Genomic DNA, 23,334 nt, shown 5'->3' on the forward strand with positions numbered 1-23,334 from the left:
CCACCTGCCCAAGTATCATAAAAGTTTTCTTACCAAGATATTTTCACTGCTTTCCTTCCTCAGCCTCTGAACTGAGCGATTTCTCATCCTTAGTGATTTCAACCTCCAGCTCATCAATTCAACATGCTGTTTGTACTGAGTTCACTGCCCTCCTATCCTTACTTAACCTCTCCTTTCATATAAACTCCCTAGCCCATATCCACTGCCACCCCCTTGACCTTGCGATCGCGCATGGCCTCGTTACTCCTATCGTGTCAATCACTGATGAGGCCATTTCTGATCACTTCTTTGTATCACTCTCCACCTACATCCCCCTCCCCCTTTCAACCCTCTTTTTGTGTCCTTCCCTGGGGGACAAAACTCTCAATTTACTTAAAATTGCTCTTTCAAAATCCCAACGTTCTCGCCTTTGGCTTTTTAAACTTCTGACGAAAGGTCACAGACCTGAAACGTTAACTCTGTTTCTCCACAGATGCTGCCAGACCTGCTGAGTATTTCTCGCATTTTCTGTTTTTATTTCAGATTTCTAGCATCTGCAGTATTTTGCTTTTATCCACCTCCACCTTAATGCTCTAGTCCCCATTAAAACCATTACTTTCTCTCTCACCCTAGCCATTCCCCCTGGTATGACCCTCATCTCTGCTCCCTTAAGTTCAATGGACGCAGACTTGGAATGGATATGGCAGGCAACTGGTTTAGTCGTTCACAGCAAAATCTGGCTGGACAACATAAAGCACCATTGTGTCCTGCTCGCATGCCAAAACTGCTCACTATTCTAGGGGATCATTCTGGAATGCAAAACTTAACCCCCGACTTCTTTTCTCTACTGCAAAGCGTCTTCTTAAACCCCTCTCCCAGTCTCCTTCACTCTCTGCTCCAACAAGAAGTGCGGGGAGCTCATGGACCTCTTTGTCACTAAGATTGAGACCATCTGACCAGCTGCCTCTGCCACTTCCCTCCCTTTTCCTAGCCAATTGGGCCAAACTTCCTCTCAGCCTTTTTTCTCATCCTGGCTGCAGCCTTTGACACATTTGACCATGCCATTCTCCTCCAGTACGCCTCCACTGTCGTCCAGCTGGGTGAGATTGCACTCGCCTAGTTCCATTCTTATTTGTCCAGTGAATATAGCCAGTGAATCACCTGCAGTGGCTTCTCTTGGCACTCCTGCACTGTTACCTCTAGTGTCCCCTTAGGATCTAGCCTTGGCTCCCTCCTATTTCTCATCTACATGCTGCCCTCAGTGACATAATCTGAAAGTTGACACATGTACGCTGTCCTCACCCAGCTCTACCTCACAACCACTTCTTTCGACCCCTCCACTGTCTCCAATTTGTCAGACTGCTTATCCGACATCCAGTACTGACGAGCAGAAATTTCCTCCAGTTGGGAAGATCGAAGCCATTGTCTTCAGTCTCCATCACAAACTGTTCCCTAGCCACTGACCCCATCCTTTACCCTGTCAACTGCCTGAGGCTGAACTTCGCAACCTTGGTGGCACATTTAACCCAGAGTTGACCTTCTGATGACATAGCTGCACCATCACTATCATCGGCGATTTCCACCTCAGTAACATTGCCTGAACCACCCCTCCCTCAGCTCATCTTCTGCTAAAAACCCTCATTCGTATCTTTGTTGCCTCTAGATTTGACCATTCCAAAACACTGCTGGCTGGCCTCCCACGTTCTAACCTCCGTAAACTTGATGTCATCCAAAACTCCCCTGCCCATGTCCTAACTCACCAAGTCCTGTTCACCCGTCATTCATGTGCTCGCTGATCTACCTTAGCTCTTGGTTAAGCATTGTCTGGATTTTCAAACTCATCTTTTTTTTTTTTAGATCACTCCATGGCCTCGACCTTCCCTATCTCGGTAATCTCCTCCAACCCCACAACCCTCCAAGGTACCTGTAGTTCCCAAATTCTAGCCTCTTGTGCATCCTTGATTTTAATCGCTCCACTGTTGGTGGCTGTACCTTCAATTGCCAAAGCCCTAAGCTCTGGAAATGCCTTCCAGCATGTATCTCTCTCTTCCTCTGGTTCCTCCTTTAAGACACTTCTTAAAACCTACATCTTTGACCAAGCTTTTGGTCATTTGCCCTATAATCCCCTTATGTGGCTTGGTGTCAAGTTTTGTTTGTTAACACTCCTTGGGGCATTTTACTATGTTAGAGGCACTACGCAAATACAAGTTGTTGGTATTGTTATTAACTACTCCCAAAGAAGTGCCGTTTCCCCACACCACAGTCTCCGACTTTCACACCTGATAGGCAGGAAGACTGTCAGTCAAACTGGCTGTCGGGCAGAAACTTTGTGAAAAAATTATAAAATGGGTTCCAGCATCAAACGATGATCGGAGCTATGGGAAGCTCGTACTTCCGTCTTCAGAACTGCGTCCGCTCTCTTCCCAGCTGCAAGTAAATGTTGGGATCACTATCTTCCACATGATTTGCTGTTCTATGAATGTAGTTTAATAAGTTTTTATGCTTTGAGTACTTTTTGGCAAGAACCAGTAGAAGCTTGAACCTAGATCGGTTTATACTTTTAATATTTAACTCTCGTCCCACCTCATAACAAAGTTTCATTTTCAGCCATATCACGGTATTTGTTGTCAGTATTACTTCATATGTGCCAAACAAAATTGGTATGATTTATAGAGTAGAATAGGCATTTTTTTGGCTATTTGTTTTCTCCCTTCCCTTCCCTTGAGTGTGAGTACTCTGGCAGTGAACCAGGGCATCATTCGTTTGAGGTGAACCTGAGTTTGGATGGCTATCGATTGAAGTTAAGATTAAAAGTGTGCCATCTGGTCTTCCGAGAAAAATATAATAATAGGTCGGAGGTTTAAAATTGTTTTGAAAGAAACATTTAGTCAGGGCTTGACAGTAAAGCTTTACTTGCTATCTTTACAGTCGCGTACTTCATCTGACTAGTTCTCATATGACTTCAGCTGGTTATCTAATTGGAACTAAGATTTTTCTCCACTGAGGTGAAAGTTCAGATTACAACAAAAACTTGTTGAAAAATAGTGTCTTTAATGTAGAAAAACATCCCAAGGTGCTTCACAGAAGCATAGGAGAAGCGGGTTGATAGAGAGGCAGAGAGCTATAGAGAGTGATTTAGTTTAGTTTAGTTTAGAGATACAGCACTGAAACAGGCCCTTCGGCCCTCCGAGTCTGTGCCGACCATCAACCACCCATTTATACTAATCCTACACGAATCCCATATTCCAATAACATCCCCACCGGTCCCTATATATTTCCCTACCACCTACCTATACTAGGGGCAATTTATAATGGCCAATTAACCTATCAACCTGCAAGTCTTTGGCATGTGGGAGGAAACCGGAGCACCCGGAGGAAAACCACGCAGACACAGGGAGAACTTGCAAACTCCGCACAGGCAGTACCCAGAATCGAACCCGGGTCCCTCGAGCTGTGAGGCTGCAGTGCTAACCACTGCGCCACTGTGCCGCCCAGATTTCCAGAGCGTAGGACTTAGATGACTTGAAGGCATGGCCACCAATGGTGACGCAAAGGAATTGGACAGAGTTGGAAGAATGGATAGGATGCAGGCAGTTGAGTTTTATGTGAGCTGCAGTTTATAGAAGGTGGAGGATTGAAGGCCGATCATTGGCATGGTTGAGTCTGGAGACTCAACAGGGTGGTTGAGGATTTCAGCAACAGTTGGACAGTTGCAGAGATGGATAGTACCGAGTTGGAAGTAGGCATTTTTGTGATGGAGAGGATATGAGATCGGAAGCTCAGCTTAGAGTGAGATAAGATGCCGAGATTGTATACAATCTGGTTTAACCAGAAACAGTAACTGTGAGGGTGGTGGTGGGTGGTGGGAGGCAGCGTGGAAGTGGTAAGGTTACAAAGCCTAACGTAGCAAAGACGATGATTGCTTGGTAAGTGAATACTTCCAGTTACAATTTTTACATTTCTGTATTCCCAGTCCACAACTTTTTGTCCCCCTCCTTTTATTTTATTGATGGAAAGACACTGACTGGGGTGTGCAGAAATGAAAAATCCCAGACTTGGCCTCAAGCAGACCAATTTTAAGGAACTTAAAAATGCTTATGTATTGCAGAGTAGAGAGCAAACTAAGTCACTAGTGGAGAGAAATTGTGAAAGACAAATAGAAAGCTTTGGTAGATAGTCATTAAGAAAAGCTTAAACAGCAAACAAAAAAACCTACTTAACCAGTTCATCGGCTCTAAATGGTCTTGTATTTGACTTGCAGGTTTATGTTGAAGTGAACAAAATGGCGGAGAACAGTGAAGACATTCAGAAAGAAGCACAAGTATTCTTCAAGAAATTGGAGGGAGGGGACAAACTGACCTTGGCATTATGGGAACAGTTTAGGACCATAAGCATCGAAGAATATAAAAAAATTTATCAGGTGTGGAATAATGGGTTATGATTGTTCCGGCTATGCTGATACATATCAGTAGTTCTCCAGTATCCAGGTATCTTAGCTCCCACCTCCCCCCTCACCCCCAAAGCATGATGGGCAGAGGTTTGACTGTATGGTCAGTTTGCTAATGTCTCTGCTTCAGAAACTTCACTGCATTGCAAGCAAGCTCCACATATAACCTTCATCTATAAATTGTCTTGTTGATGCCCTGATCTGAGGATTCTACAGAACAGTATTTTATTGATGTTAGCTGTCCCATGGCATTGCACTTGGGATTACACCAGGCGCAGTCATCAGGTGAAGTGGGTTTGGAGCATGGGACGTAATTATATCGGTATACGAATGTAATCCAGTGCCCATTTTAAAGCCATGCTTTCTGTCTTCATTATATAATGCTTTAATATTATTTATGGTTTAAATTGCAAATCTGAAAGCAGTTTTGGAAACAGAGAAAGTGTTGCTGGAATGCAAGAGTTTCTCTGCAGTACAGGCTAAGGAGCTGAGAATCAGAAAAGTATTAGAGTTACTACTGTTGAGAGGGTGTAATTACATTCCATTATAAATGAGAACGCAGGAATTTATAGTAGAAAAAGTTGACACAAAGTATGACAAAAAGTGACAAAGTATTTCCAGATGTAATATTTTTATTTGGTCAATTTTATTAGTCATAACGGCACAGAAGACGGCCATTAGGCCCATCGAGACCATGCCGGCTCGATCCCCGTAGCCTCGTATGTTTATTTCCCTTAAGTGTCCATCCGATTTCCTTTTGAAATCATTAATTGTCTCTGCTTCCATCACCCTCTTAGGCAGCGAGTTCCAGGTCATTACCATCTCACTACATAAACAAGTTCTTCCTCACATCCTCCCCTGCATCTCCTGCCCAAAAACTCTAAATCTGTGTCCCCTAGTCCTTGTACTACCAGCTAATAGGAACAGCTTTTCTTTATCTGTCCTATCCAAACCTGTCATAATCTTGTACACCTTTATCAAATCTCCCATCAATCTCCAAGGAGAACAACCCCAGATTCTTCAACCTAACCTTGTAGCTAAAATCCCTCATTCCTGGAATCATTCAGGTGAATCTTCTCTACATCCTTTCAAGGACCCTCACTTCCCTGCCACAGTGTGGTGACCAGAACTGGATGCAATACTCTAGTTGTCACCTAACCAGAGATTTATAAAGGTTCAGCATAACTTTCCTGCTTTTGTACTCCATGAAGCCCAAGATCCCATATGCTTTGCTAACTACTCTCTCAATATGTCCTGCCAACTTCAAAGATCTATGCACATGAACCCCCAGGTCCTTCTGTCCCTTTATACCCTTTAGAACTGTATCATTTAGTCCATATTGCCTCTCCCTATCCCTTTTGCCAAAATGCCTCAAACTTCTTTGTATTAAATTCCTTCTGCCACATTAGGCTAGCCCATCTATGTCCGATTGCAGTCGATTGGTATCATCCTAACTGTCCTAGCACCTCCAAATTTGGGTATGATCGGCAAATTTTGAAATTTTACTCTGTATTCCAATATCCAAGTCATTTATGTATATCCAAAAAAAGCAATGGTCCTAGCACTGAACCTTAGGGAACACCACTGGCTACCATCCTCCAGTCTGAAAAACAGCCATTAACCACGACTTGCTGTTTTCTGTCCTTAAGCCAATTTTTTTTTATCCAAGCTGACACTGACCATCCTATTCTAGGAGCCTCAATTTTGTGGTACTTTGTCAAAGGTTTCCTTAAAATCTATATCAACAACATCCATTGCTTTCGCTTCATCAATTATCAACCTTATCGCTTACAAGGTTGCCAGAAAAAGTGGTAAGTCCAAGGATTGGGAGCAATTTAGAATCCAGCAAAGGAGGACCAAGAAACTAATAAAGGGAAAAGAGAATATGAATGCAAGCTAGTGAGAAACAGGGCGGACTGTAAAAACTTCTTTAGGTATATGAAAAGATTAGCAAGGACAGATGTGGGTCCACTACAGGCAGAGACAGGAGAATTTGTGGTGGAGAATGGGGAAATGGCAGAGCGGCTAAATGATTTGGATGTGGGGACCAAATGTAATATTTCCACATTTGCTGATGAGACAAAACTAGGTGGGAATGTGAGTTGTGAGGAGGATGCAAAGAGGCTTCAAGGGGATTTGGACAGGCTAAGTGAACGTGACAGATGGAATATAATGTGAATAAGCGTGAAGTGATCCACTTTGGTAGAAAAAATAGAAAGGCAGAGTATTTCTTAAATGGTGAGAGGTAGGGAAGTGTTGATGTCCAAAGGGACCTTGGTGTCCTTGTTCGTGAATCACTAAAAGCTAGTATGCAGGTGCAGCAAGCAATTAGGAAGGCAGATGGTATGTTGGCCTTCATTGCAAGGGGTTTTGAGTACAGGAGTAAAGATGTCTTGCTGCAATTGTATAGAGCTTTGGTGAGACGCACCTGAGTATTGTGTACAGTTTTAATCTCCTGATCTCAGGAAGGATATACTTGCCATAGAGGAAGTGCAACAGAGGTTCACCAGACTAATCCCTGGGATGGTGGGATTGTCTTATGAGGAGAGATTGCAGAAACTGAGCCTGTTTCCAAGAGTTTCGAAGAATGCAAGGTAATCTAATTGAAACTTATGAAATTATTATAGGGTGTGACAGGGCAGATGTGGATAGGATGTTTCCGCTGGCTGGTGAGTCTAGAATCCGGGGACACAGTCTGAGAATAAGGGGTAGGCTATTTAAGACCGAGATGAGGAGGAATTTCTTTACTCAGAGGTTGGCGAATCTTTGGAATTCTCTACCCTGGAAAGCTGTGAAAGCTCAATCATTGAGCATGTTCAAGACAGAAATTGATAGATTTCTGGATACTAATGACATCAAGGGATATGGGGATGGTGGGGAAAAATGGCGTAGAGGTAGATGATCAGCCATGATCCGAATGGTGAAGTATGCTCAATGGGCCGATTGGCTTCCTCTGCTCCTATGTTCTCTGTTACTTCATCAAAAACATTCAATTAGATTAGTCGAGCATGACCTGCCTTTTACAAATCCGTGCTGGCTATCCTCAATTAACTCCAACCTCTCCAAGTGCCTGTTGATTTTTTTCCCCCTGATTATTGTTCCTAAAAACTGACTGGCCTGCAGTTAATAGGAATCTGCTTACACACTTTCTTGAATAAGGGTGTCACATTTGCTACTCTCTAATCCTCTGCACTTCCCCCATATCTAGGGAAGATTGTGACAAGGTTTTCTGCTATCTCCACTCTTACTTCCTTTAGCAACCTGGAATGCAAGCCATCCAGACCAGACAACTTATCCACTCTAAGCATAGGCAGAATGTACTGGAAAAACAGGCTATCAACTTTCACCTCATCCGTTACCTGTACCACCTCCGCTTCTATGTTTTGTCAGCATCCTCTTCCTTAGTAAACACCAATACAAAGTACTCATTAAGTATATTAGCTTTGCCCTGTGCTTCTAAGCATATATCACCCTCTTTTGTCCCTAATAGGCCCCATGCCATATTTTACTACCCACTTACTATTTACATGCCAGAAGATGATTTTTTTGGTTCCCTTTTATGTTAACTACCATTCTGTTCTCATATTCCCTCTTTGCCAATCGTACTTTCCTCTTCACTTCCCTCTCAACTTATATTTGGCCTGATTCTTGCATGAAAAATTCATCTGATATGCATCATACACCCTCTTTTATTGTTTCATCATATTCTCTATCTCCCTCATCATCCAAGGAGCCCTGGCTTTTGTTCCCTTGCCTTTTGCCCTTATTGGAATGCACCTAGCCTGTACCTGAAGCATCTCCTCCTTAAAGATCACACATTGCTCTGTTACAGTTTTTCCTGTTAGTATTCGTTCCTGGCTAGATCCCCTTTTCATCCCATTGAAGTCAGCCCCGTGTGTTTATATGTTTGTATTTTGTTGGTAATTTAGAAGTTCTGCTTTAGATTGTTCCTTGCTCTTCTCCATTGCTCATCTAAGCCTTATGATACGATGATCACTCTTGCCCAACTTTTTCCAGGCACTTGGTCCAATTGGCCTGCCTCAGTCCTCAGCACCAGATCCAGCAATGCCTCCTTCCCAGTTGGACTGAGAACGTACTGGTCAAGGAAGTTCTCCTGAACACACTTCAGAAATTTCTCCCCTTCCTTTCCCTTTACTTTAACATTATCCCAATCAATATTTGGGTAATTAAAGTTCCCCAATATCATCACTGTATAGTTCTTGCACATCTCTGATTTCTCTCTTTCTAACTCACTCACTCTCAGTTGCTCAGCCCACCCACCCACCAACTATCTCACTAGCCACTTCTTTTAGGACTGTAGGATGAAGTCCATCAGGACTTGGATCCCATGGGCTTTTACTTTTGTGATCAGTCTGCCGCATGGGATCTTATCAAAAGCCTTGTTAAAATCCATATGGACTACATCAGATGCCTTTCCCTCGTCGACCCTCCTTGTTACCCCCTCAAAAAAAAATTCAATCATGTTAGTCAGACACAACCTTCCCTGAACAAATCCATGCTTAATCCGTGTCTTTCTAAATGAAGATTAATTCTGTCCTCAGATTTTTTTTCCAATAATTTTCCCACCATCAAGGTTAGGCTGACTGACCTGTATTTATTTGGTTCATCCCTTTCTCCCCTTTTGAATATTGCTACAATGTTAGCTGTCCTCCAGTCCTCTGGACTGTAGCTAGAGAGGATTGGAAAATGATGGTCAGAACCTCTGCTATTTCTTCTCTTGTGTCCCTTAACAGCCTAGAATACATTTCATCTGGGCCTGGGGATTTATCCACTTTCAAAGATGTTAAACCCCTTAATACTTATTCTCTCACAATGTTAATTTCATCTAACATTTCACACTGCTCCTCCCTGTTTGCAATGTCTATATCGTCCCTTTCTTTTATGAAAACAGACGCAAAGTATTCATTAAGAACCATACCCATGTCCTCTGCCTCCAAACCCAGGTTACCCTATAGTCTCTAATAGGCCCTAATCTTTCTTTAATTGTCCTCTTGCTCTTTATGTATTTATAAAAAGTCTTTGGGTTTTCTTTGCCAATATTTTTTCATGCCCTGTCTTTGCTTTCCTAATTTCCTTTTTATTTTCGCTCCTGCACTTTTTATACTCCTCTAGATTTTCTGCATTATTGAGCCCTTGGCATCTGTCATAAACTTCCCTCTTTTTCTCTAACCTCTCCGTGAAGCCCCTTGACATCCAGGGGACTCTGGATTTGTTGGTCCCATCGTTTTAAGGGAACATACATGCTCTGAACCCTCACTATCTCTCCCTCTAAAGCCTCCCACTGATCTGGCACTGATTTACCAAAAAGTAGCTGCTTCCAGTCCACTTTAATTAAAATCACATCTCAGCTTAGTAAAATTAGCTTTTCCCCAGTTGAGAACTTTTGTTCCCGGTCTATCTCTCTATCTTTTCCATAGCTATCCTAAATCTAACTGAATAATGATCACTTCCACCAAAGTGCTCCCAACTGATGTCCCTTCCACCTGCCCAGCTTCATTCTCTAAAACTAAATTTAGAACTGTCTTGTTGGGCTTGCTACGTACTGGCTAAAAAATAATTTTACCAGTAACGATCTCATTTTAGAAATGCATTGTTTGTGTGCATGTTAGCATGGTGGATATGTGTGTGTGTCTCCATGGTTGGCTGTGTGTGCACATTTGTGTCACCAATGTAGAAATCCAGAACTGGTAATGTTTTACTATACTATAAGGCTTTACTATACAAGCTTGAGTGCCACTGTCCGCAAGGATGTGAGTGCAATGAGCCTTCCATTTAAAAGTGTGGGTACATATTTTAAAAAGCACATTAAGATATCATGAATAATTATTTTTCCTTCACTTCAAAAATAAGCTTCTGTATGTACTGCTTTGCTCACTGTGTTGACCAGAGGAAATAATAGTAAATGGGCTAGTATTGTGACCAAGTAACTTTGAACATTGAATTACATTTCCGAATAGTTTTTGATATGGTTGCTGCAAATTGTTTGTGGTTGATCTAAACTGAATAAAGTAGTCTTTTGAAGTTAATCTAATTTTTAAATTTATATATATTTAAATAGCGACTTGATGTGCATTTTGATGAATATTCTGGAGAATCATTTTACCAAGTGAAAGCACAGGAGATCCTATCGCAGATGGATCAGAAAGGACTGCTCAAGAAAACAAAGTAAGGTTAGACTTTGGTTGCATTTTATAAAAACTGTAACTTCATTTGGAAGTAAGCGTAACTACCCAGATTTCCTTTTTCAGTTCTGGTGAAGAAGGTCCAACCAAAAAGGAACCTATCTTTATCTCTTTTCTAATGCTGACTGAACTGTTGCGTATTTATAAAAATACAGTTTATAAAAATGCAACCGTAGAACTTCATTTAAAAAAATTAAAACATAAATCAAGACTGCTGGAAATACGCAACAGCTCAGTCAGCATTAGAAAAGAGATAAAGATAGGTTCTTTTTTGGTTGGACCTTCTTCACCAGAACTGAAAAAGGAAATCTGGGTAGTTACGCTTACTTCCAAATGAAGTTACAGTCTGACAGCTCTGAACATGGGGCCTGGACCTAAAGAAGCCTTGAGGCAATAAGTTGAAATGTCCTAGTGGAATTTCAACATGTGTTCTCCCAAGGCATGTAAAAGATGTTGGAAATGAAGATAATCTGTGTTCTCCCAAGGCATTTGCAACATGTTGGGTCCAATTCACAGTCCTGAAAATCGGGAATGACCCATGCACTTGAAAGGCCAGCTCACTTCTTGACTTTCACACAGCTTTGTGTTGTGTGATTTTTGTTCAAAGCTTTATGTTAACAAATATTTTGTTGGAAAAATAATTAATAAAGGGGCTGATGCTTTGGCAGATGTACAGAGTTTGTGGCTTCAGTCTTCCCAATGTTTAGCTGGAGGAAATTATGGCTCATCCAAGATGGCATGTCAGATAAACAGCACCAAGGGGTCAAAAGAGGTGATGGGGAGGTAGAGCTTGGTGTCATCAGCATCTTATACGGAATCTGGTCATATGGCTTTGGATGATATCGCCAATGAGCAGCCTAAAGATGAGAAAAAGGTGGGGTCTAAAAATGGAATCTGATGAGTTTGGGAGGGCGGGGGTGGTTAATGGGTGGGTGCATGCAGGGGTGCTGCTTCAGTGGTGATTGTGCATGGGTGGGAAGAGAAGCCATTTCTAGAGCTACTCTGGTTTCAGTTTGATAAAATGTGATGCAAAGCAAGTGCAGTCCCACCGAACTGTACAATGAAGGAAAGATATTGGAGAAGGACTGTGTGACCAACTGTTCAAGGCTGCATAAGGATTGAAAAGTCTCCACTGTACAACTCGGGCCATCTGACATTACCATGCTTCCTGCATATTCACTAACGTAGTGAAACAATTTTCTTATTGCTTATCTTAATTGGGAATTTTAAATTCTGTGTTCAAATTCCAAGTAGACATACCTGCATGGTGTCGAGTACTTCAGAAACTGGATCCCATCTCCCTTCCTCTTTTCCAATAAAAATTAGTTCAGTTCTGATCTTTCTACATAACTTGGAACCTAAATCTTACAATTTTCTTTGTTACTATTTTCTAACCCTTTCCAATACCTCAGTTATCCTTTTAAAAGCCCTATTGCCATTGTGTTTGGTCCTGTCACAACCTCCGTTCCCTGGCCACTGTTTGAGGTTGAACCAGACCATTCACAACCTTGCATCCTGTTTGGCCTTGAGTTTAACTTTTGACCCTATATCCTCTACCAAGACCGCCTACTTCCACCTCTGTAACGGCACCCATTTCCGCCCCTGCCTCAGCTCATCTGCTGCTGAAACCCTTATCCATGCCACCCATCTTGTATCCTCCAGAGACATGAACTCATCCAGTACTGGGCTCATATCTTAACAGGTCCCATTCACCCATCTTCCTTGTGCTTGCTGGCCTACATTGGCTCCCGCTTAAGCAATGCCTCGATTTTAAAATTCTCACCTTTGTTTTGAAATCCTTCCGTGGCCTCGCCCCTCCCCATTTCTGCGACCCTACAACCCTCTGAGATCTCTGATTTCCTCCAATTCTGGCCGCTTGCGCATCCTCAATTTTCATCACTTCCCTTGGCGGCCATGCCTTCAGCTATCTAGGCCCTAAGCTATTACTTCCCTAAATCTTTCTACCTCAATACAGCTCTGTTCTCCTTTAATCACTCATTGAAACCTATCCCTTTAACCAGGTTGTTGATTGACCGTACTAAGATGTGGCTTGGTGTTGGATTTCATCTGATAACATCTTGGGGTGTTCAAGGTCCCTTATAAGAGCAAGTTACTTAGATTCTTCTTTTAGTTATGCAAAACTTCAAATGCAGTCGCATACTGGTTATACAGGTTGAATATTTTATTTGTTCTTGTCGTGCCAGTTAGGAAAATACTGTTATTTTTTGCCTATTGCTAATTGCCCTAAGGACAGTAAAAGGTAATCATGTGACTCCAGTTCCACAATATGTGTAAGCCAGACTGAGTATAGGTGATAGGTTCCCTTTCCTGAAGAAAATTAGTGAGCTAGTTGAGCTTTTTACGACAACTTGGCTGCTTTTGTAGTCATTTGTGGTGGCAGTTTATATGTTACCAGATTTTTTGAATTCAAATTAGCAACTTGCCTTGGTGGGATACTGGCAATATCTGGGTTGCTAATCCAGTACCCTAACCACTAGGCTACCTGCTTGCACCAAGAGTTAAATCCTCTTGAAATTGAATACTAGCCTTGTTGTCTAGAGCTTCATACTGACTTGCTGAAACCATCTGATCTGTGATAATTACCCCCAAATACTTTTTTCTTTTTTTACAATGTTGTTATCACTTGGTCATTGTGCAGCCATGTTTCCTGATGTATCCATTCGTTATAAAATGCTTTGGGATATTCTACGGATGTAATAAATGTAGCAAAACTGCTTTCTTTTCTTTATTCCTCCATTGAAAATGAAAACTTTGTGCGTTCAAAGTAATGGAAAGTTGCTTCTGTATCTTTTTTTTTCTAAAGGCAAGGAACTGGAGTGATTGATCTTTCACCAAATGGTGATCTCTCCGTTTATGCCAAAATGGTTCGTTGTGATGGGACAACCCTCTATTTGACCAGGTAAGATTTTCTTTCATTTTTTAAAACTTAGTTACTGTACATGAAAGTATTGTTGAGTAAATATTTATCCATCCAGCCATCATTGTCCCACTTATGCGATTAGGTAAAGCTGTACTTGACCAGCCATATATCTGCTGTGGCAATGCCTTGTTCTTTTCTGTAGATTTCCTTTTTAATTTTCAAATTTAAAGGGATTTATGAGACTGCTGCAATTATGTTCAGGAACCACTTTTTTTTTAAGTAGTGAAGAGGAACCCAGTCTTCACTTACTACTATCCTTGTTACTGGTCAATGTTTTGAGCTCAGTTGTAATTTACATAATTGGTAAATAGATTTCCCCTGCATGTAATAAAAGTAAATATCAAATGTTTTAAGTTGGAAAGTACAGCTGCAATTAAATAGTAACTCAGTGAGATAGCAAGAATGCTGGTATAGAAACGTAGAAACATAAAAGCGGGAGTAGGTCATTCGGCTCTTTGGGCTTGCTCTGCCATTCAAAAAGATCATGACTGTCTAATTCAGTACCCAGTTCCTGCTTTCTCCCTATACTCCCTTGATCCCTTTGGCATTAAGAAATATATCTATCTCCTTCTTGAATATATTTAATGACTTGGCTTCCACTGCCTTCTGCGGTAGAGAATTCCACAGGTTCACCATCCTCTGAGTGAAGAAATTTCTCCTCATCTCGGTTCTAAATGGCATACCCTGTATCCTGAGACTGTGACCCCTGGTTCCAGACTCCCCAGCCATCGGGAACATCCTCCCTGCATCTAGCCTGTTCGAATTTTATAGCTTTCTCTGAGATCCCCTCCCATTCTTCTAAACTCTAGTGAATATAGGCCTAGTCGACCCAATCTCTCCTCATACGTCAGTCCTGCCATCCCAGGAATCAGCCTAGTAAATCTTCTTTGCACTCCCTCCATGGCAAGAACATCCTTCCTCAGGTAAGGAGACCAAAACCACACACAATACTGCAGATGTGGTCTCACCAAGGCCCTGTATAACTGCAGTAAGACATCCTTGCTTCTGTACTCAATTCCTCTTGCAATGAAGGCCAACATACCATTCGTCTTCCTAACTGCTTGCTGCACCTGAATCCTTGCTTTCAGCAACTGGTGTACAAGAACACCCAGGTCTAGTTGCACCTCCCCTTTTCCCAATCTATTGCCATTCAGATAATTTGCCTTTCTGTTTTTACAACCAAAGTGGATAATCTCACATTATACTGCATCTGCCATGCATTTATTTGCCCACTCACCCAACTTGTCCAAATCACATTGGAGCCTGTTTGCATCCTCCTCACAGCTCACTTTCCTCCCCAGCTTTGTGTCATCTGCAAACTTGGAAATGTTACATTTAGTTCCCTCACCCAAGTCATTAATATGTATTGTGAATAGCTGGGGCCCAAGCACTGATCCCTGCGGTACCCCACTAGGCACTGCCTGCCACCCGGAAAAATACCCGTTTATTCCTACTCTCTGTTTCCTGTCTGTCAACCAATTCTCAATCCATGCCAGTATATTGCCCCCCAATCCCATGTGCTTTAATTTTGCACTCTAACCTCTTATGTGGGACCTTATCAAAAGCCTTCTGAAAATCTGAATACACCACATCCACTGGTTCTCCCTTATCTATTCTACTAGTTACATCTCGTAGAATACCTGTTCTCCATACCAGAGTGGTAGAGTATATGTTAATATTCACAGTTTCTTGCACAGTGAGTTCTCAATCCTGACCATGTCATTAGAAGGATATAAGAGGTGAAGAGGGGCTGCTTTCTCCATGTGAAAGAGACAAAATCAGCCTGATATTGTTCAACTCATTTAGAAATTCACTGGCAGAGACTTGGGAGTAAAAACGTAACTAACTAACTCTTGATAGGAAATATGATGTTGTTAAGGAAAGAAATTTATAAAGAAAAGGTTAGCCATACCATAGAAGTAGTATATTTAAGCGCACGCTAATCATTAATTCCAGGTGATAGTTTGCTCAGCTGTTGCAAAACAAGTTGTTATGGAAGTGGTGCTGTTTTGTTAAAATATTCTTTTGAGGAATTCTTAGTCAAACTGAAGAAATGTTGGACCAGTTTTTTTTTCCGAGAGGGTGTTATGATCAGGTGAGAAAGGTGTCCAGGGGTCTGTTAATGTCTTCAAATGGTCTTATTGTAACGAGGTTTAATTTTAAACACAGTGTTTTGAGCTCCCCCTTGGTGAATCCTTGTTCACCACTTTCCAATTATAAGGCAAAGAAATGAGCATAAACGGGCTTTCTTCGGTTTAAAGGAGAAAAGTGAAATTTATTAAAACTTTAAACTTTAATACAGTTAACGCCTAAGGAAATACGATGCGCCCACGCTAGCATACACATGCGATACACACATGCAAATAGGAACAGAAGAAAAATAAAATAGAGAGGTTTGAGGCAGTCTCTGAAAGGGGGTTTCTTGTTACTATTTCTGTGTTTCCAGCTCGCCGTAGAGTCCTTGATTGTAGACAGCTCTTGCTTTTTGTTGGGGCCCAGTATTCTTCTTGAGCCTTGTTCACTGTAGGATACTTTTCTCTTTTGGGTTCATATGTCTTCAGTGGTTTCCGAAGCTGGTGAGAGCGAGATGAGAGCAGACAGGAGAGAGGTCTTCTCAGTCCTGGAGAAAAGTGCCTTCTGACTTCAAACACTGTTTTCTTCAATTTAAAACACAGTTCAAAAGTCTGCAACAGCCAGTTAGTCATGTGACTAAATACTGGTCTGACCACGTCTGTGTTTGGGGATTCTGCTATCTTAGCAGTCAACCTGGAATGCTAGCTTCCCCACTTTCAACGTCTGGTAATCAAAAGTCCATTGTTGGTTGAATATGTCAGGGCATGGTCCTTTGTCCCTTGTTCCAACACTGTCTGTTACTATGCAAATGTCTTTCCAGTCTGGGGCTTGCAATTTTAATGTTCATGTGACGAAATAATGTGTGCGTCAGTCTTGGCAGGTGGGGGGCTTGCCTGACCAGGGTCATCAAGAGGACGCTGAGAACTGGTTTGGCAACAATGTTTATCGGTTGTCACATGAGTCCAGTTAAAAGTAGAATAGAAACCCTGGTAACTTGGTAAGATGTGGGCAGAGAAGCGTGACAGTCGCGCGCCCCTTGACAGGACAAGCTCGGGAGCAGCAGTACACACCTGAGAGAGCAGCAAACTCGCAAGCTTTTGGTTGTAGTGTCAGTGTTTAACTTCTGGAATGAGATAAAGCCAAGCCTGCTGAAGAAGTGCCATGGAGGAAGAGAGCAGATTCTTGCTGAATGTTTAAAGAGTTAAGCCTGCAGAAGAAGAGAATTCCCAAGGACGGAGGGAAAACCATAACCCAGCTCAGCTTTCCAGCACACCTCTCAAAGACCTAGAGAAGTCCACTGTGTCAATTTATCTCATCTCCTGTCTTTGAAGAAAAGCCTGCTAAATTAATTCTCAACGCCGCCTGAAAAGAATTGTTCTAAAAGATCCTAGTAACCTGTCTACATGTACCTGAGACTAGACTGTATGCCAGTTTTGGAACACTACATATCTCATCTGCTGTTTTCTTCAAGAATGAGCAAGTATTCAGCCCAAGTGTTTTTTTTTTGTCTGTAACTGAGCTCTGAACAAAAATACCTCTTAATTTTCCGGTTAACCACTGTATGTGTGTGCGAGGGGTTAAGGTAAAAAGGGAACTTTAAAATTTCAATCTGTGTGTTTATGCTTTACTTCATTACTGGTTGAGACTTGTTCTGTAATAAACTGATCATTTTGTTATTCGTTGAAGAAACCTGGTTTGTGTGTTCTATTCTGGGAAAATTAGTATACGATAGACCGTATCGGTAAGTGGAGAAGTGGAACTAGATTAAACAGTGCTCTCCTCTCACCTCGGTTGTAACAAAGTCAATGTTGATAACATTGATGTAAAATGGAAATATTTCTCGAGTGATTTTTGTTTTTGAAGACTGTGGGAAATGAAGTGGCTGCATGGTCTACCATTAAACAAAAAATAAAGATGGTTAACGCATGTTGACAATCAAACCCTTAACTCCAAAACCTAGTGTGTCATCAAAAGAAATCTTAGCAAGTAGAAACTTTTAGGGAGAATGCTCAGAAGCATCTGAAGTGGTCACAATGGTCGAATGTTTCAATTATCCCAATTCATCAGATCAGGAGTGATATTTCACCACACAGACTGCTGTGCTTCAAGATGAAGGCCCACCACCACCAGCTTCTCAAGGGTAACTCGGGATGGGGAAATAGACAAGCCTAGAAATGCAAGCCTTTCTTTATTTTTCCCTAACTGCCCGGTGAAGTTAGAAGTTACCAATTTGAAAATCTACATCAATCCAGTCTGAGGTTATTTGTAGGCTCTGCTGATTATATCTAATCTCTGTAGCACAGCCATCATCAAAACAAATGGAGTGTTGAACTATAGCCAAAATAGTGCAAGTATTGAAGTAAGAGGAAGTCATGCTCTGTCTGCTTGGTTCCCTGATCAACTCACACTGAGTACTTAGTCATTCTCTGGTCACTGAGACACAGGGAGGCATTCAAGCCCTGGAACTGGTGGATGAAAAAGCCACAAGACTTATCCCTAAAATCGGACAGTTGAGTTAGAACCAAAAACTAGAGAAACTCCATCTAGATTGGCATTGATTGAGAGGAATATCAAAAAATTAGGTAGGCTGGTAAATTTAATTCTGGAACATGATTTCAAATTAAGCCCTTGACTGACAAGGAGATCGCAGTTCAAATTAGTAAAGGGCAACTTAGTGTTTTTTTAAATTCTTTCATGGGATGTGGCAGTCAGTGGCAAGGCCAGCATTTGTTGCCCACCCCCTAATTGCTCTTGACAACTGAGTGACTTTCGAGGCCATTTCAGAGGGCATTTAAGAGTCAACCACATTGTTGTCGGTTTGGAGTCTTGTGTAGGCCAGACCAGGTAAGGACAGAAAATTGCCTTCCCTAAAGGACATTAGTGAACCAGATGGGTTTTTACAACAATCGATGATAGTTTCACCATTAATTAAAAACAGTGTCCCCAAGGCAATAGCCTGGGCCTCTGGATTACTTGTTCAGCGGTATTGCCACTATGCCACTGTCTCCCCTATTCATACAGAAATAAAATACATATGATGGAGGCAAAAATTCTGGAATTGTTTATTGCTGAAAATCTGAGAGAGGATCCAGCAGCTGCACAAGGTGTTATTGAATCAGGGCTAGTACAAGTTTTCTGGAAGAGTCACATTATTGGGATCTTTGGTTGCCAAAATGACACAGTAGTGAGCTAAAACCTGCCTACCCGACCTGAACCCAACAAGACCCAACTACATGTGTCAGGTTTAGGTCGGGTCTATATTCCGAGTCCAGCATTCAGGCTCTGGTCGGGTCTGGACAGCGCTGCTTCCGGGAAGTCACTGGATCAGGCTTACCCATGATTCCCCACACCGCCATTTGCAGGAATAGCCTGCTGCTGGAACAGATGAACGACATTCGGGTCGGGTCAGGCATGATAAAAAATTAAAGGACTCTGGCCTGGGTCGGGGTCGGGTTGGGCCCGGGTCGGGTTTTAATTTTATACCCGAGCCAGGCTTTATAGTGAGCCACTTCATTTGAAAATCTGTGTAGTTCAGCATGGGCTGCAAACCAGCGAGCTTCCCAGAGCTGGATTCAGCCCATTGCCTTTATGCTGTTCATCAGTGGGCTCATCAAATGAGAATTTGGGAGGGCCCTTTTAAATTTTCTCCCATCATCATCATAGGCAGTATATTTGATCCATTATGCAGAAAGTATATTATGTAAAATCTACAACTTTAAACTTCAGTGGGTGAAAAGAATTAGATGTACTTTTAACAACTGATGTTTTAAAAAAAAAAGAATTAACTGCATCCGCCTCCCCACGCCCCCCGCTCCCATGCGTCTGGCTTTGTTTTGCGATTAGGAGATGCATAACAAAGCTAGATCATGGGTGGGTTAATTATATTGCATAGTGGCATCAATTCATATTTTTCTTTATCTTCCACTGCTGTATCAGCCAGAGGCCTGCAGATCCTAATGTTTTCCTGTAAATCAGATTGAAATTCCCTGTGTTCTGGGAAACATTACTCTTCCCAGAGCATAGCAAATTTGAAACCACAGAAAACTCCATTGCTACATAGATGTTTTCAGTCTTTCACCCTCCAATATTTGGGGTAAAGTCAGTGCCCATGTCTAAAAGGGTATACTATCTCAAAAGTTCAGATAGTTTGACTTGGTATTTTTAAAGGTGTATTTCTTTTCTCTCCCCACAATCCCCTCCTTCCCTGAAAAAAAAGTGCAGAAAATACTGCTGCATTAACATGTTGAATTGCCATGCTACCCTTCCGATATATTACTACTTTTGAGGTGTGAGCATACAGTCCTTTCATCTTGACCACTATGTAGGGGTGACAGGAAACAAAATGCAAAGCAAAGTTCTTTTATTATTCCACTAAATTTGTTACATTTTTAACCATGGTAAAGTATTTAGCGCAAATAATTTCCACCTTCATAAGCTGTATTTTGGTTGAATGAGAATAGAGAAATGCTTATGAATTATCTTGTAAATGTGCCAATAATCTATTTAAGCTTAAAGCTCCAGTTAATCATCAATGTAAATGTGTTTTTCTAGTTTGTTTGCCAGTAGGCGGCGGATCCTCTAATTTCTGTAATATTTGCTTACTTGATGGTTTTGCAGAGAGTTGCTATGATAACAAAGCAATAAAAATTTGTATAATGCATGAAGAGATTTTAAAGAGTTGTAATTAGAGGTCAGTGCACCTCAGTGCAGTACAGGAGTTAATTATAAGCATTCTAATATTTATGATAGGACATCTCAAACACAATGGGATGTTCTTCTACTAAAAGAAATGCAAAATCTACCTTTATTTGGAAATGTTAACATGTAAATAACTAATAGGAAATATAATGAAAAGGAACATCGACATCTGTTTTCAGTGACATCTATTAAAAACTGTACTGAGACAGGACTTAAAAGCAAAAACAAAATTGTAACTTTCAGATAACTCAGAAGGAAGATCTTTAATTCCTCCACCTGAATTAACAGAGAGCGATCAAAGTGGAACGTCATTAAAAAGGTTTCTGGCATCTATCTTAGTGATGATTGTTATTACTTAACTTGGGATGGCTTGTTATCAGAACTTGCCAATTGACAGTCTGTTTGTCCAAGTTTCCAGTACAGTTAAAATAGCAGATTAGGTGACTTACAGGCCAGTTCTGTGGAAAATGGGCACTTTGGATCTGCTGATTTTAATTACAATGCTCTTCTAGTTCCTGAAGAAGCTAGTAATAATCCATCTCAGATCATATGTTTTCAAGCTTGGAAGACATCGGGGATGAGATTTTAACTCATTCAAAGCCCATCCACTTGTACATGTTAAAAATCAGGCCCTAGATTTCTATAATGTTTGGCATTTTGTCTTAATACCACATTATTTCTGCTCAGGTAAAGTAATAAAAGTAAAGTAATAAAAGCATTTTCTTTGCAATTACATTATTTTCATTTGGACAGCTGGCTTTCACCCTAAAGTTGGTACGGGGCTCCTGGGTGTATATCAACATTTGCAGAGAGTTGTCCCCCTGCCCCAAAGTTTGAAAACCAGTGGATTAACATTATCAATGTTAACATTTCTGAAAACATTTGCTCCCATTCTTCGGTGGTGTCTATGTTTTGGATAATGACTGACAAGAAATTAACAGTTCACCACATAACACATTATTTCATTGTCAGAGTTGTGAAGATTTATCGCTGCTCTACCTTGTGAAAGGAAATACCCTTTTTTGTAAAATTTGATGCCTGTATTACTTGATGAAAGGTTTTGTGATTATCAGTCACCTAATTTGTTGAAACAACAAATATCATCCATGGGAATAATGCTGTCACTTCACAATTTTGTTTGCAGAGATGTTGCAGCTGCTGCAGACCGAATGGAGAAATACAATTTTGATCAAATGATTTATGTGGTAGGTAACTAAAGAATTGCTCTTGGAAGACAAATTGAGAATGTATGTACTTGCTGCAGTCTGGTGATTATAAGTAGTTTGTTTGGCTGTACAATCATTACTCATAGTTCCAAAACCTGTTTTTTTCCCCTCTAGAGGATTCTTTTTAACTGAAGTTTTCACAAGGATCTGTTTGAAAAGCTTATCGACTTAAATAAAAGTTCTGCTGAAACTTGAGTTTGAAAATATCTTGGTAAAACTTGAAGCGCTGCTTTTGACAGAAAATATTTGTCTACAAGTTAGAACAAAATATCATTCAAACACTGTATTTTGCAGGAATTCATAAATTGTATGCATTAATGGATCTACTTGAATTTATTACTCATGTTTAATTTTCAAGACCACTTCAACTCCGTTTTCTCCTATGCCCCTCACCAAACCATCCCCCCCCCCCACCCCCCAAAAAAAACACTGAAGTAGCCTCATGCTCGACTTGCTCTTGAGCCATTGACTGGGATGTGGGATTGCGTGTTTTAAATTGTTTACAAAAGATGTTGCCTCCAATGAAACTTCCTGGCATATAGTTGGTGTGAAATGTGAGACACTTGTGTCAGTACAACAGGTGCACTTCAATAAAATGAATAAGGCTGAAAGGTCAGTCTTTCTTTAAAACCAAATATTGTTCACCACGTAAAGGTGGTAAATGTATTTCTTGTCAGTGAGAACTGAAAATAAAAGCAGCAACAGTAAAACAACTGTACGTCTCTGTGAAACGTGATCAGACAAAATGGATGCTCAGCCAAAGGAGGAGATGTTGGGAGGAGTGACTAAAAGAATGTTCAAAGAAGTAGGTTTTAAGCAGGGTCTTCAAGGAGGATAGGGAAGTGAAGGAGCGTAAGGGAATTCCAAAGCATGATGCCTGGGTGACTAGCACCACATTAGTGGGGTAAAAGGTTATAGGGATGCACAAGAGGCCAGAGCTGAAAGTGTGGAGAGTTCTGGTGGGTTGTATGTAGGACTAGGGAGCAACAAGACCATGAAGGGAAACAAGTTTAAAATTGGATGCATTCCAGGATTGAAGGCCAGTGTAAGTTAACGAGTGATGGATGAGCAGGATTTGATGTGCAATAGGAGACAGGCAGCAGAGTCTGAGTGTGCTGAAGTTTGCAGAGTGTGGAGGATGGGAGGCTGAGGCAGGATTGGAGGTGGGGCAGTGTTATGGTGCAGCATGCAATAGCCAAAGCTAAGCAATCCCACAACTAACTGATCAGGTCAAAACTCTGCATCCCTTCTACATCTGGTCATGAATGGTGATTGACAGGTAAGCAACTAATGGGAAGAGAAGACTCCATGAATGTTACCATCCTTAATGATGGCAGAGCCAAACACTTGAGTGCAAAAGGTAAGGTTGAAGCTTTTTCAATCATCTTCGGCCAGAATTGCCAAGTGGAAAATCCTTTTTGGTCTCATCCTGAGGTCGCCACTATTGAGATGCTAGCCTTCAGCCAATTCAATTCATTCCATGTGCCACCAAGAAATGGGTGATTGTACTAGACATAGCAAAGGCTACAGCCCTCCACAACATCCCAGATGTGCTAAAGACCTGCTCCAGAACTAGCTGCACCCTTAAGAGACGGTTGCCCACCTCTTTCTGGAATGCGTCTTTGCAAAGCAGGTGTGGAAAGAGATGCAGTGGTTTTTGTCGAGGTTCATCCCAAGCAGCTCTGTAACACAGGAGTCTGTGCTCTACGGGCTGTTCCCAGGGACGCACACCGAGATAAACATCAACTGCTGCTGGAGGGCTATCAA

At 41.4% G+C, this 23,334-nt stretch overlaps 1 protein-coding gene across 6 annotated transcripts in view; it reads left to right on the top strand.

Annotated features, from left to right (window-relative positions):
• rars2 (arginyl-tRNA synthetase 2, mitochondrial) overlaps positions 1–23,334 on the top strand; it is a 91,076-nt gene that overhangs the window by 43,791 nt on the left and 23,951 nt on the right. For all 6 annotated transcript variants that reach the window (XR_010972391.1, XR_010972392.1, XR_010972396.1 and 3 more), the window contains 4 exons: positions 4,241–4,399; positions 10,506–10,612; positions 13,454–13,549; positions 21,486–21,546. Coding sequence is in view for 3 of the 6 variants with exons in the window: in XM_068026640.1 (XP_067882741.1) it covers positions 4,241–4,399; positions 10,506–10,612; positions 13,454–13,549; positions 21,486–21,546 (423 nt within the window). In the remaining 3 variants the exon portion in view is untranslated. The remainder of the gene's footprint in view (positions 1–4,240; positions 4,400–10,505; positions 10,613–13,453; positions 13,550–21,485; positions 21,547–23,334) is intronic.

The sequence above is a fragment of the Heterodontus francisci genome, chromosome 3 (assembly GCF_036365525.1).
Source record: "Heterodontus francisci isolate sHetFra1 chromosome 3, sHetFra1.hap1, whole genome shotgun sequence".
NCBI classification, from domain to species: domain Eukaryota; kingdom Metazoa; phylum Chordata; class Chondrichthyes; order Heterodontiformes; family Heterodontidae; genus Heterodontus; species Heterodontus francisci.